Source organism: Pantherophis guttatus, chromosome 6, assembly GCF_059756535.1.
Source record: "Pantherophis guttatus breed Tessera chromosome 6, ASM5975653v1, whole genome shotgun sequence".
NCBI classification, from domain to species: domain Eukaryota; kingdom Metazoa; phylum Chordata; class Lepidosauria; order Squamata; family Colubridae; genus Pantherophis; species Pantherophis guttatus.
Window position 1 is genome coordinate 38478898 of NC_142068.1, and position 15909 is coordinate 38494806.

The 15909-nt window shown below is 32.7% G+C and overlaps 1 protein-coding gene across 5 annotated transcripts in view; it reads left to right on the top strand.

The window, feature by feature from the left end:
• Positions 1-15909, top strand: part of FARP2 (FERM, ARH/RhoGEF and pleckstrin domain protein 2) — a 65602-nt gene that overhangs the window by 20485 nt on the left and 29208 nt on the right. For 3 of the 5 annotated variants that reach the window (XR_015728456.1, XM_034439530.2, XM_034439531.3), the window contains exons 5-13: positions 565-643; positions 2485-2582; positions 3879-3993; positions 5073-5220; positions 6255-6350; positions 7196-7359; positions 7527-7595; positions 8979-9036; positions 12430-12871. Coding sequence is in view for 3 of the 5 variants with exons in the window: in XM_034439530.2 (XP_034295421.2) it covers positions 565-643; positions 2485-2582; positions 3879-3993; positions 5073-5220; positions 6255-6350; positions 7196-7359; positions 7527-7595; positions 8979-9036; positions 12430-12871 (1269 nt within the window). In the remaining 2 variants the exon portion in view is untranslated. The remainder of the gene's footprint in view (positions 1-564; positions 644-2484; positions 2583-3878; positions 3994-5072; positions 5221-6254; positions 6351-7195; positions 7360-7526; positions 7596-8978; positions 9037-12429; positions 12872-15909) is intronic. The other 2 variants (XR_015728457.1, XM_034439532.3) reach the window with 1 other exon arrangement.

A 15909-nucleotide genomic window follows, 5' to 3' on the forward strand; every position in this document is an offset into this window, starting at 1 on the left:
TTTGTGCGTAATACCTCATGTATTTTTATGAGGTATAACATGTAATGAATGTACTGTTATTCATTTGGGAACTCTCCCAAACTTTGAGAAATAGTATAAGGACAGTAGTTTAGTTTAGTTTAGTTTAGTTTAGTTTAGTTTAGTTTAGTTTAGTTTAGTTTAGTTTAGTTTAGTTTAGTTTAGTTTAGTTTAGTTTAGTTTAGTTTAGTTTAGTTTAGTTTAGTTTATTAAACTTCTATACCGCCCTTCTCCCGAAGGACTCAGGGCGGTGTACAGCCATGTCAAAACACACATAAACTCACAAAATTTAAAAACAATTTAAAACAAATATATAAAATTTGGCCCACAAAGTTAAAAATTAACAAACAACCCAATTTAAAATTCATATTCTAAGCCAGCCTGGCCTGTAGTCTGTAGGTCAGTGGCAATTCATTGATAAAGCCATAATCCCATGATTAGTTTTAAAATTTATAATAATTAAGGATATCAAACATGCAATTACAATAAAAGAATAAGATTTATGAGTTGACTGTCATGTTTTAATGAACTACTGGTTTTCTGTAGGACCAAAGAACACGGTGCTTCGTCTAGCTGTAAAGTTCTTTCCTCCAGATCCTGGCCAATTGCAAGAGGAGTATACCAGGTAAAGACTCTATATTCCATAAAAAAGAGAGAGAAAAATAGCTTTTATTAGTTGCTTTATTATATAAAATTAATAAATATTAGTATACATACAACAGAACTTTATTTATTTAACTATCAAATTTAGATATCATCCTTTTTACTATCCAAGTTGATTCTGGGCAGTTTATAGATACAAACCAAAAACCATATAAAAGAGACGTAATTAAAAACAATTAAAATAAAGGAGAAGGAAGAAAATGGAAAATTGTTATAAGAACTCCAAAAAAATTTTTATTGACCATTTGTTGAAAAGAACAAAAAAAAGAAAAGAAAGCCTAACTCAGATATTGAGAAACAACACATATAATTAGTGCTGCAGATCATTTCTGTAATAATTTTTTAAGACGGGAGATAAAATAAAATACCTTTAGAATGAAAGCCCACGGCAGATTTATCTAAATTGGGCACATGAAATAGTATTAATCAGGTTTTTTATATTTCTTTTGCAACTGTCTTTCCCTTGTATATTTTTTGCTACAACCCAAACTTGGTAAATTAATATATCTTTGTATGGTGATAAATTGTTGGTGTATAATTCAAAATCAGATTCACACCCTTAATCAGTGAAGATTAGAATTACAGTTTAACAGTACCTGTAGGTTAACCATAGAATTGTGGAGTGAAGTGAACATCAGGTACCTTTTTGCTGTCGCGTGCCAAAAGTGGGGGGAGTGGGGGGGGTGTCGCACGCGCGCATGCCCACACCCACAATTCAATGCACCCCACCCCCCCACGCATGTACGTGCGACCCCTCCCGTGCTCCCCCCATTTTTGGCACGCGATGGCACGGTGGGCCCAGATGGTGTGTGATCCATCAAACTTGGTCAACTGAAGCAAGTTTTGGTTTAATCAGTGCTTGAATGCTAAATAATATATAGGGTATACTAAAGATCAGTGCCCATAGACCAGTCACAATATGTTTTACTATTTTTTCAGAGTATGTATGCATATATGTGTAAATCTTAACTTCTCCATCCCCCTGCAAGCCCTCCGGAGGCCGGAAATGGCCCGTTGGCCAGCTTCTGGTGGGCCCGGAAGGCTTGCGCGCGCATGTACGCTGCAGCTGAGCTAGGGCAATGCTCGTGTGGCCACCGATATGGCTTCGTGTGCCACCTGTGGCACGCGTGCCATAGGTTCGCCATCATGGATCTAGTCTAATTTTCTGTAGTGTGCAGTTTGATGCATATCATCAAATAATCATCACTTGAATATGTTGCTTATATTAAAATATATTCATGCCAAATTTTGCACTCTTGTTAAAATTGATGTTAAAAATTTCCAAATCTGCCTAATACGATGGTAAGTAATAGTCACTAAGATGATATAGCAGTAAACAAGTAGAACTCGGTAATTCTTATTTTTTTAATTTTATTTTATTAATTTTCAACAATTAAACAATTCTTATTTACCATAGTGTACAACTGTGACTATTTACATATCTTAACACAACAATTCAACTATACATTTTTATTAAAACTACTTCTACTTTATCTGGTTTCCCCCCATTTTTCTATTTTCAATCCAATTGTACTATTTCTCCCATATGGCATGGTATTCCGAGTCGATCAATCCTTTCAATTCAAGTGTCAATTTGTTCATTTCGGCGCATCGGTAATTCTTATATGTCAGTTAGAGACATAGAGTAAAAATAAACAGCTGCTAACGGACCTGTTGCTATCTTCACACTCTTATTTATCTTCTGCTTGTGCTATGGCTATTGCCAGATTGTGTCCTCTTTTCCAGAATGTGTAATATTCTGTGGTTCAAATGACCAGACATGTTACTACCTAATTCTTTTAGATATCTGTTTGCATTGCAAATGAAGAGAGATCTGGCAGAGGAACGCCTCACCTGTAATGACAATACAGCAGCACTCCTCATATCTCATCTTCTACAATGTTAGTATGAAATGTTCTTTTATAGATAAGAATGCATCAGCTTCATGCTTGAGAAATATTGACATGAAGAATTTGGAATTACATTGGCAGAATCAGATGGTGTGTGATCCATCAAACTTGGTCAACTGAAGCAAGTTTTGGTTTAATCAGTGCTTGAATGCTAAATAATATATAGGGTATACTAAAGATCAGTGCCCATAGACCAGTCACAATATGTTTTACTATTTTTTCAGAGTATGTATGCATATATGTGTAAATCTTAACTCAATGTTCAAAATTATGCATCAAATGAGTAAGCAACTATTTATAACATTTAAAATGATTTAGATCATAAATTGTTTAGGAGACCTGACTTTTGGTATATTTTGTATTTCTTAAATACAACAAATCTATAACATCAATATTTGCTGCTCTATTCGAACAAGGGTCATTTTATTCATGGAAGAATTCCTGAGTTCAGATATTTAATACATTTAATTTCCTTTTACATACAGAGAAATCTGTGGTGATCTAACTGAGGGTTTCAGCTAATATGGTCTTTGCCATGTGTTGATTTGATTGGTACTTTGTTTCTTTTGTTAAATGACATATGCAAAAGTGTTTTCACTTATAATATAACTTTGTCATTTGATTATACAGTTTTGACAATGCACTATTTTTGGATAAAAGACTGTAGGAGTTCAACTATATAATTTTTACTGTTGTATTAGTTGTGTCTGTATCAGCCATAAACAATGAGGAATTCATTCCCTTTCCATAAGCTTTAGTGATATTTATTTTTATACACTTATGTCTGAACCCTTTTGACAATGTAACCATTCAATTTAAATTCAGCAATCCCCTAATTCCAGCATAGCAGCATTTATGATACATATTAGATCCTGAATATCTCTGAAGGTTAAGTCAAAGGTTTTCTCCTTTCTGGTTTCTTCCATGATAAATGAGTGTATCTAGAAAATTCAGCTGAATTTTCATATCTTCTACCTTGCAACTTAAATAACAGTTAAAGTTAAAAAAAACTTGATGAGCTGCCTATATGAACCCTTGAACTTATCAGAAACACACCTTTAGCATTAGCCTATAAAAATCCTGTCAGAAAGCAAATAATCAATTTTTAGGATGAAATTTGTAAAATTGACAGTTTTATTTTTTTAGAAAAGCCAGCACATGGCTATTCTAATAAATGAATAGTTTTTGTAAAATACCATAAAAGAATAATTTGATAGAAGTTTGAAATACTTATAATCTGAGATACCAAAGTATTTTGTTTTAAATATATTTTCTGTTATGTCACAGCGGAAATTGGAGATTTTGATGAATCAGGAGATCATGAACATCTTAAAAACAACCAATACTTTCCAAACCAGGAAAGACTGCAAGAAAAAATCCTTGCATTTCACAGAAAGCATGTGTAAGTAAAATTATTTTTTGATTTTTTAAAAAAATAATAATTAAAAGACCAAAAAAATCTCCTTGCCAGTAGTCAACAGGCAAGCAAAGATAAACATCAAAATTAATAGGAAACCCACAATCAAGCAGTAAATAATACCCCATTCAAGGGTATTTACTCAGACAGACAATCAAACAGTAGACAACAGCCTAATCAAAGAATTACCAAGAACACTTCTATCAACACTCAATGGTAAGCAACTTATATATAAACAGAGAATAAACCCCCCCCTTCTGGCACTGATGATGTTACCTAGCTGGATAATGAAATGTCTAGAAGACAAGCTCCGAGAGCACTAAACACCCCATATTAAAAACAAGAAAAAAGTGCAAATTCCTTGTGCTCATGCAAACTGGAACCCTACAATTGAGTAACATTTACATGCTTTCTATTTTATGGCCACTTTTTTAGGGTATACACTGAGTGCAAAGTTTGAATTGATGGCCTCTTTTGACTTTCTTTGCAAAGTTTTTATCCTGAATAGACCTGGGCCATCCACTTAACATCTTTTTAAGAGGCAGAGTTGAGTTGTTCTGGGAGGATTCCAATTACCTTGATTGTTTTCAATCAGCATTCAGGCCTAGTTTTGAGGCAGAATCCATTTTGATCACTCTAATAGATGACATTTTATAGGAAAATATAGAGGACTAGTATGTTTCACTGCTTGATCTTTGGGCAGGTTTTAATAGCATTGATCATGATCCTGAAAAACAAAAAAATCTTCCATCCATGAATAGTATAAATTATTCAATTGTGTATTTATTATCCTCAGTCAATTTTTTTATCAACTAATTAAGTTGATTGAAATCCAGATACTAAATAAAATTAAGTTAATAAAGAGCATCATTTTCAAGTTATTTTTATATGCTGTTGTTAGGTTAGTTCCCCCCTTTGACCTGATAAAGTAAGCCCATGTGGCTGCTTGCAAGGAAGGAGTATTTCCATTTGGTTGCCATAAATCGCCCCATTTTCATACATATTCAGAGTGTCATAATTTCATCAATAACTTCTCTATTTTTATTTTATTTTTATTACTAAAGGGGCGAAACCCCTGCCGAATCAGACTTCCAGGTGCTTGAAATAGGTCGGAAATTGGAGATGTATGGCATGAGATATCACTTGGCATCTGATCGTGAAGGGACAAAAATTAATTTGGCTGTTTCAAACATGGGTATATTGGTATTCCAGGTAAGAAAGTAATTCTAAGCATATCTTTTTAAATATTGTTCTAAGTTTAATCTTAAGGGTCAAGAGCTTGGCATCCTTTCTGAATGAGAAATTAGTTACTTTTACAATTCTTTCTAACATCCTGAGGCAGATTAAACTTTTTTTTTTTGGCTATATCAATGCAAATGATTAATCATATTCTTTGCAGATAAAACTTCATTTGGAGTCCATATAGTTCAGAGATCTGCAACCTTAAACACAAAGAGCCTTTTGGACCCGTTTCCCATAGAAAAGAAAACACCGGGAGCCACAAATCCCTTCCCGTGTCTGACTATTTCTTGAGCGGCCACAGAACTAGCATATGTAGTTGAATTAAACTTTGTTTTCTTCTAAAACTTTTCTTTTCTTGGATTTATCCATGGTTGGCCTACCGGGGGTTGAAAAGCTCAATAAATCACGTGCTGGTGGGTGTCGCGCACTGGCGGTTGTGACGCATATTTTGAGTGACAGGGAGCCACAGCAGAGGGGTGAAAGAGTCACATGCGGCTCCAGAGCTGCAGGTTGCTGACCTCTGATATAGTTCATTTCCCCATCAGTTTGCCAATGTTGATGGTTTCAAGCTGAAGTAGCACTTTGGTCTGGGCTGGTAATTATGACATGTTTAAAAAAGGAATCATATTTTTTAAAAACTTGATTATGACATGCTGACTAATATAATTAAAATGGTCTGATTCAAGAGGGTTCACAATAATCTATAGCATCTCATCCTTATCTCTGCCTGAAGTCTTTTTTACCAAAGTCCTGTAGAAGCTTGTTCTTGGTACTATTGGAGACAATAGTAAATATTTATTTAGACAGTTGTAGCTAAAAAAGTAATCTGATAGTATATGTTTATACATACTGTTTAAATCCTGTTCTATGTATATTTTATTTTATTTTATTTACTTTTCACATTTCTGAACCATCCATCTCCCTCAAAGAGGGATGCTGAGAAATGTGTTTAAATCTTGTATTATGTATATTTCTTCACTTGTTACATATTGCATTTAACACAGGGCAATATAAAAATCAATACTTTCAACTGGTCCAAAATCCGAAAAATAAGCTTCAAGAGAAAACGATTTCTTATCAAGCTTCATCCAGAAGTTCATGTAAGTACTATCATAATATCTTTTCTATTACTTTATGTTGGGTTTAAGTGCAAGCTGACATGCATGCAGACCATCAAATGAACCTGTTATTTCTGTGACATTATGTTCAGGGATGTTATTTGATCAGACAAAGATGGGTTCCACTTATAATTTGAGAACATTACAGTATTTCAGAGATTATCCTTTCAATTGATGCTGAATAGCTATTTAGCCTTATCACCTGAAACATTACAAATTATTGCCTCTGAAGCACACATAAACCATGTCTTTTTCCCCCAATGCTGGCATTGTGCCATAAATGCCTAACACATGTGTGCAGAGGTTTTGGGGCAAATAAAAATGGCTATCCATATTATACTGTATTAGCAATAGGACACTGGTTTCATCCTTATTGGAACTTCTCAGGCTTGGGGATCTTTCATACTAAATTGCTATGTTTATAACCCTTTTACAGAGTTGCATGTATAAACAAAGAAGTAGTAGTATCTTAAAAATGCTGTGACCAGTAACTTCTTTAAATCTAGTAATGACTTTTATTTTACTCCTGCTGGTATTCATTCATATTGATGAAGATTGTCTCCAGGTAAATTTTGTCTTCTTTTTTTTGTTCAAACACTTTGTACAGTTCAAATAGTTTCTATTTCCTATCCACATCACTATAGTATATTCGAGAAAGGGCTATGCATTAGCTTATTTCTAGCAAGAACTGTTTAAATTATTTTCTGTCTTGCATTTCCATGATGATAAATGAATGGTTATTTGTATGTAGTTTAAATCTGCATTAAATTACACAGTGTCATTAAATCTCTCTGACTGCTTGAGCCTTGTTTATTTTGTAATTCTAGGGTCCATATCAGGATACTTTGGAATTTCTTTTGGGAGGTAGAGATGAGTGTAAGAACCTCTGGAAGATATGTGTTGAGTATCACACATTCTTTAGGTTATCTGATCAACCAAAACCAAAACCAAAACCAGTCTTCTTCAGCAGAGGATCATCTTTCAGATACAGGTATGATATAACCTGTATATTTGTTCCAAAAAAAGGCATTCAAGAAAGCTTTTTTTCCTCTTTTTTATCCTAAAAGTTTAGGATCTTATTACTACAGAAATTAAAAGCACAGGTTTAAATATAGTTCTCATGAGATATTAAAAATATTTATACTTATTGTTTTACAGTGGACGAACACAAAAACAATTGGTGGATTATGTTAGAGAGAGTGGGTTGAAGAAAATTCCTTATGAAAGGTAAATAAGCTATTTATGCTGTAAACCAGCGAACAGTTACTATTTTGGAATTTGTCTTATGTGTTCCTTAGTCTTTCTTCTAAAATAATAGCATTCTACTATTTATATTTAGAATAAGTTTATAACTGTACAATTAATTTGATTTTTTTCCTAATAATTTTACGTTGTAGTTTTCATGTTTTTAGCAACAACTTGGTCTTTTTGAATTCAAGATTCACTAAATTTAATGAAGCTATTTGGATAATTGAATCTTAGGCAGGATGAAATTATAATTAGTTGTTAAATATTTAATTGATTTAAACACTTTCACTTCAGATAATGTCAGTTGAAGGAATATCTTACAGTTATTCTTCATATATATTTGTTCATTATTACAATAATCACAGCAAATTGTCATCTCTTTTGTTGAGAAGTATTTGTAATGCTTTGAATAGCTTGATGATGTAAAAGTAAGTTTGGGCCCATCTCATCTCCAATAGGAAAAAAAAGTTGTATTGGGTATCAATAAACATACAAAATTGTAATATGCAAAGGCACGCTATTAGTCCTTCAAACTCATTGCTACTTTGATTAATAAAAATGATTCCAGAATTCCCACTTCGTACTCTGCTACATGATTAATATATATATTAATGCTAAAATATTAAGTTAGACATTCTTAAAATGTCTACTATCTTTGAGGTTGTATGAATACTATGATTGGTGTATCTGAAGTCAAGAAAGAAACTTCGTAATCTACAATTTCCTAAAATATACATTAGAATATGGGCTGTTTAGGAATCTACATTCCCTGTGATGTGACTGAATCTTTTCAGCATGTGGAACTAGAAGGAATGATTTGGATTGCTGGACAGGTAGGTTGGAGGTCTGTTTTGATAGTCTAAACTTCAGAGATCCTACTGCGTGTTCAACCACCAACAGTTAGGATGATGGGAAAAGGAGATAAAATTAGATCTAAAGAACTCTCTAAGCAAGTCAGATTGCCCCCATTTTTGCTTAATTATATATAGGGTTTATTTATTTATTTTATTTTATTTATTTTATTGAATTTCTATACCGCCTTTAGTTGGCTTTAATTTTTTTTTTTCTTAAGCAATGTTATTGTAGATTTTTAATACTGGGTTTACTTTATATAAAAAATAGTAACTTTTATATTTATTGTGTATTTTATATTTTGAATATTGCAGTTCTAATTTGTAAACAATTTTTTTAGGAAGTTAAATTATGAATGTAGAAAGAGAAAGTTCTGGGTTTCATATTTTTACACAGTAAATCAGCTTGAGAGATAAGCTCTTGTAAAATAATTACTTTTTTAACTTGTATATAGCAGAATATAAGCTTGGATTATTTCTCAGTTGCATGTATCAACTTCTTTGTTTACAGGAGGCATAGCAAAACTAGAATGTCTGCTCACACCTTGAGTCCTGATGCACCCAAACAGGTTAGTCTTGAAATTAACCTGTTTTAAGTAAAATATTATGATTAAAAAGATTATGAAAATCACTTGATGTTTCTTAAATTTAAAATATGCATTGTCTTTTTTTTACTTCTGGAAATAGTATTAGATAATTATGCATTTTATATCTTATAGAACTGTATTAATGTACCTTATATCACTGTGTATTATATTAACCAAAATGTAGTTGGGAAAAGCCTACAAAATAAGAAGACTCGAGTTTTTTCTCTCAATTTCCCTCATGCTAAATTTCATATGTCCCTGCCACAACCAGGTCTTAGTTTCAGGTTTGCTATGGAGGTTGCAAAAAGGGTATACTGTTTAAACCTATTAGCAAAATATAAATGGACGGAACTATGCACTTTGTCCAAGTTGTTTTCCTAAATATTGGATATTATCTCTTTTCAATAAGGAATTTAATTAATGAAGGGCAGGTATTACCAGTATTTTTTTAAAAAAATATTGCATAATAGCTAAATTTTTCAGTAAGTGTAATTTCTTATAGGAATGTAGATTTGTGTGATTGCTGGAATATAGTTAGCATAGTCATATAATTACTGATCTTAGTCATCTCTCAAGTTCAGAATTCGGAGCTAGCATACTTTTCCAAGTAGGCCTTGAATGGAAGTGTATTTGTTAAACTGGAACAACTGCTGATTTTCAGCAGAGAACCTCTCGTAGTTAAAGACTACTCTGATCACCATCATTCCTTTAAAGCTGCATCATTATTTATTTATTTATTTTATTTATTTATTAGATTTTTACACCGCCCCCTCTCCCGAAGGACTCGGGGCGGTGAACAGCCAAAGTTAAAAACATACAATATAAACAATTAAAATACGTTTAAAACAGATTTAAATCTAAAATGGCTCCCCAATTTAAAATGCCTTACCCATACCCCTATAAAAAGACGAATTTAAAATTTAAAAAATTTAAAATTTCCACATTTAAAAAGGGGGAAGATTTAAGATTAAAACTGGATGAATTCATTTAATCATACGAAGGTATCTTTCACCTCCCAGTCATACATCATAATCTGCGTTTTGCTTCTTAATAGGGTCCAAATAAATTGATGTCTATACAAAGGAAACATTTAATGAACACATACCAGACACTTAAAATATCTAGTATCCATTTAAAATAACTGGGACATAGCTTTATCAAATTAATACACAAAAAATGTATGCAAGCTCCTAATTTCAACAAACCAATTAGTATTAAAAAAGAAAAGTCAGACAAAAATTTAGGCTAGATATTTAAAATCATCAGGTTTGCAATTTCAACTTCATCTTAAGATGGACTGAAAAAAGACAGTTTAGATCTTATAGATATCATCTTCTCTTCGTATCTCTTCTTTTATGTACACTGAGAGCATATGCACCAAGACAAATTCTTTGTGTGTCCAATCACGCTTGGCCAATAAAAAATTCTATTCTATTCTATTCATGTTAAAGTACAATTGTGACAGAAAAAGGAAGTAGCAGTTCTACCCAGTTCTGAAAATATATCACCTCTCAATGGTGACACACGTAAGCGCCCTGGCTTGGCATAACAAAAGCAGTGGGTAATCCATACAATCTTCTTATTTGTCTCCGACTCATAACTTCTTTGCATGCCTTAAGTAAGACTTACTGGCTATTTCTCAATAAAATCACTGTCCCTGGTTGGTGTGAAAATGGTATTGTTTGCGTATATGCATATACACACATGTGTATTTACATTGCACATGCACAACTTCAGAGATGCAGACCATTTATGAAAAGTACTTGCAAGCCAGCTACTACTATTCTAATAATAATCTATTATTCTTGATTTGCAAACTGTTTGACCTTAATCTCTCCTACTATATTTGCCAATATATATATAGGCATTTATCAGAAAATAGATAAAGCAGAATAATGTGGGTTCAAAGAAACTTTTTTTCTACATTGTTCTATAAATCAGATTTCCTCAACAACCCCCAGTTTTACACCTATAATTTTTCTTCTGCCTGATAAGTCCTTTGACTCCACCAACCATCTCTCTTTGCTATATGAGTATTGCTACCAGTATAATCTTACAATGAAAATACATTACCTGTAGTTATATATGGCAGGGGTGGGCAAATGTTGCCCTTTTACAACCTGTGGACTTCAACTCTGGGAGTTGAAATCCACAGGTTGTAAAAGGGCCACATCTGCCCACCCCTGATATATGGTATGAAAAGCCAGTAGAACAGTCATTTACTAAAGTTACAAAAACAACATTGTATAGGTAGTCCTTGACTTACAACAGTTCATTTAGTGACTGTTCAAAGTTAGAATGGCACTGAAATAAGTGGCTTATGACAGTTTTTCACATTTATGACCATTGCAGCATCTCCATGGTTATGTGATCAAAATTCAGATGCTTAGCAACTATTTATGATGATTTTGGTGTCCCTGGATCATGTGATCACCTTTTACAACCACCTGACAAGGAAAGTCAATGTGGAAGCCAGATTCACTTAACAACCTATGTTACTAACTTAAGAACTGTAGTGATTCACTTAACAATTATGGCAAGAAAAGTCACAAAATGGGGCAAAGCTCACTTAACAAATGTCTTGCTTAGCAAGAGAAATTTGGGGTTCAGTTGTGGTCAAAAGTTGAGGACTACCTATATGTCATAAAGTGTATGCATATACTCATGCACAATTAAGGTAAAATGCATTTAGAGTTGAAATATTTCTATTAATTTGTAAAACTTTCTTTCTAATTGATGTAATTCTGGGTGGCTAACAAAACATTAAAAATATAATACAAATACTGAATAAAATATATTTCACAATGAATTAAAATGCAAAGTGGTTGTCACACTATACCAGTAGTATGGACTCACATACTCTTTTAATTCCCATTCCCATGAAAATAGGCAAGTCTTTCAAGACAATCCAAAATAATATAGCATCTCTTTATGTGTGGTTTGTTTTGATAATTACATTAAGAAATTTGGAAAGGCAAGCTGTCATATAAACAACAAATGTCACTCTACTGTGCATTGATAATGTTTCGTGCTATGTTTGCAGAAAAACAACCAGACTCAGAGAACACTAAGAACCCAAATATTTGATTGCGTTGCCATTTGGATAGTAATGTAAAAGTCACATATCTTTCCTAGTTATAGAACACATGCAGCGTTTATATTTCTTTGCATTATAACAAAAATAAAATGGGCTGCTAAAACCTGGAAATGCAGCAAAGATAAAAATTATTTTTTTTGCTATTGAGGTATACATGTTATTCTAGTTTCATGATCTTAGAGAATAAGTTCCTAAACTAATTTATATATTTTATGTTTGACCTTCTTAGATTCATGGTGAAATAATTAATCTAATAATAAATTTTCTTTTCTCTCCAGAGTATCTCATTTACAGAAGGGTTAAGAATCCCAGCATCTAATGCATGCACATATGCCTCCTTCCATATGGATAATTTATTACCATCAAACATTGCCAGTTTGTCCTCTTTGACAGAAAGCAATTCTTTCTTTTTGGAACCCAGAATGTCACATGGAGGGAGTTTGTCAGCAGAAGGAAATAGTATAATATCAGAAGAAACTGGGAAGAAAGTGGTACAACAGCCTGCATCACCAAACCTCCAGTCATTCCAAGGTGTTGGGATTTGTAATGTTGAAGAAAACTACAGCCCCATTTGTTCTGATGTTGAGAATCATTGTGCTTTAGAAATAGCAGTAGACAAGTATAGCAAAGAAGGCAGGATAACTTACAACAATGACAATGATGAGGATGATGATTTTACCACAAGCATGGTCATTGCTGGTAAACAGCGTCAACTTCAAGGTAGGGATGCCCCTCTTGTAAAGCTAGTTAGTTCTCAGCTTCATGTTTCAGAGGAGTTCATTGATGATGATCCAGCTGAAATCTCCTTTTTTGCTGGAGGCTCTGAAGCTTTTTCTTATTTGTATGATGGCCTAGATTTAAAGGACTCAAGTCTTTCTAAGTGTCTCTCAGATTCACCTACTTTAACTAAAGAAATTTTGCAACAGAATATGGTATCCTGTCATTCAAGTCCTGATAGATATTCAATTGAAGCAGTAGATATGAATGTGGATGATGAATTTGAATTTGAAGGAGATAGTGATTTCAATGGAAATCAGCAGCCATCAGATACCTCAGAATTATTTGAAGTTAAAGCACAGGCAAGCAGAATGCAAAGTCTCCTGAGTCCTTCTGAAACTAGTTCACTGATTAATAACCAGTCTGAAAGTAGCTCTCTCAACAATTTAACATTAAATGGCACACCATTTATGCATACTTACAGCTCTGCTAATCAGTCTGAAGCTAGTTCTATGGTGAATTTTCCAGCATATTCAATTCGTTCTGAATCAAGCTCAGCTCTTCAGTTCACTGACATTATTGACCAGTTAGAACAGCTAAGTTACCCACCTACCACTACAGAAGACTCTAGTAGTTCTGATGATTCATGGGATTCAGAATCTGCACCTCCATTAGATATTAATCTATTTTTTAGCAATCCTTTTGCTCAGGCTACGGTAGAGAATTTCTCTCTTGACTTTCAGAATAATCTCAAAAATCTCACTAAAGAAGATAAGTCAGAAAACACATGCACAAACCATTAATACTTGGGTTGATATGGCACATTAATTTATGCTGATTAGAATCAGATTTTTAAAAATAACCTGAGCGTCATTTTTTCCTGATTATTATTTTCAGTCATTGGAATATAAATTTGTAGATTAGATCATTATTGTTGACTCTCATTCTAATTTTTTAAGGCATCAAGAACAAGCTATATTGCAGTGAAGGCATCAATAAGTAAATACAAGGCACTGTAATATATATATATATATTCATTTATTAAATATTTTTAAACTTTTTGTTATAAAAATAATATTGTATGGTATGTGTGAGAGAGAGATAAACAGAGAGAGAGAGGGAAGTCCTGAGTTACAATTTCCAGAAGCCCTTAAAATATTACACTTTGCCCATTTTTTCAGTAACTGTTCTAGTTGTTACTGAGGTTAACTCTATTATCTTACAAAAAGAAGCATGCTTTTCAGGACTGGAATGAAAACTAAGGCCCATCTGCAGTTTTGAAATTAAGCTATTCGTAGGAAGTTGGATAATACTTACCATTCTTGCCTTTTCTATTTCTAGAATTTACAAATTACATTTTTTTAAAAAAAAAAAGTGCAATTATTAATATATCACATTGCCTGCATTTTTAGGATGAAATAGAAACTAGTTCTTATATTCTCAGGTATTAGGAATATGTGAATGTATTGGTACGTTTTATAGTAACAGCTAAAAGTACTTTTTCACAACACTTTTATCCATTTTATAAGATCTCCAGGCTATGAATGAATGAATGAACAAATGAATGAATATTATTATAAAACAGCATTCTTGAATAAAGCAAACTGAACATGCTGGACAAACTAATTTCTTCAATAGCTTTTAAAAAACCAGGATATAGGCAGCATACTATGCACTGAAATGCTGACTTGGGTATTGAAACTAGAGAGTCATAGTATTCAATAGAATTTTGCATGGAAAAGCGTGAATGTGTACGAATAAATGTCCAATTCATTCAGTTGTTTAAAAAAAGGAGTTTTCCTTGTTTTCATGATTCTTATTCTGTTTCTTTTAACAAAGTTATAGTTCAAGAGCTGTTTGTTCATTTTTAAACAATCTATGCTGTAGAGGCCATTTTCTTCATCTTGCAATAGTCTGAATTCCTCAAAGCTCTTAAGTTTTAAAATTGGTTTTCCTTGGCAAGATATTTTATAGAAAAAATATCCCGACTTAATAAATAAAGGCTGATCCTCTAAGGGTCAACAATCAGGCAGGAAAACATAGTGGTTTTTTTTCCCCCAGATAGGAATGTTAAAGATCCTGTGCAAAATAATTATGTTTTCAGATAATTGCAGCAGCCATATCAATCCATACAATTCCATTACATACTGATAAGGTATTTGACTGCAGTAGATGAGATGTGATATCATTAGGTATATATCAGATACATTCATTTTGTATAGTATATTATTATAGATCTGCATTCGTTCTATATTAAAATAGTTATTTTGATCAATTTAAAAACTGTAAGAAGATAGGTGGTGTGTAGCTAAAAAGTCACACACAGTTGAGCTTTGGAGGAACACTGTGTTACTATGTGGGTGTCATAGTAAGTGGCATAGCTGATGGATTGGCTGATTTTACATAAGTTAAATAGGATCAGAGCTGGTTACTGATTGAACAGGAGATTACAGAACTAGACCGAGAAGTCTTAAAAAATCTGAAAGGCAATGGCAAACCATTTTACAAAAACTCAACATGGACATATCTTTATTCACCAGGAGTCAAGTTTAACCTGAAATGTATTTTACTGTTGTTTTTGTAGAATCAAATACTTCAGCTCTAATTTCATTTTTAATTATTATTGTTACCTCTTAATTAGGTAGAATTATGTTTACTTAACAATCTTGTTCACTTGAGATTTCACTTATACTAATCATAATTAGATAATACTATTACTATAAGGTATAACACATATCTTTAAAATGTTTAGGGCATTATTTAAAAATCTGTTCATATTCATTCTCACATTTTCATTATGTGAATTTTTAAATATTACATGGCATGATTAGACTTTTATAACGAAATTCTTAATATTGACTGTTGGTTACTTACCCTTTTATGTTAAGCTTCCAATAAACGTTGCATATTAGAGGGCGCAAGTTGACTAAATAAATACTGTGGGCTTTTTTTTTCTTTATCCTAATCTTAAGGAATAAATGATATTGGTAAAGTTTACTTGTAGCATATTAGGAGATTCAACCACTAAATAATGAAAAAAC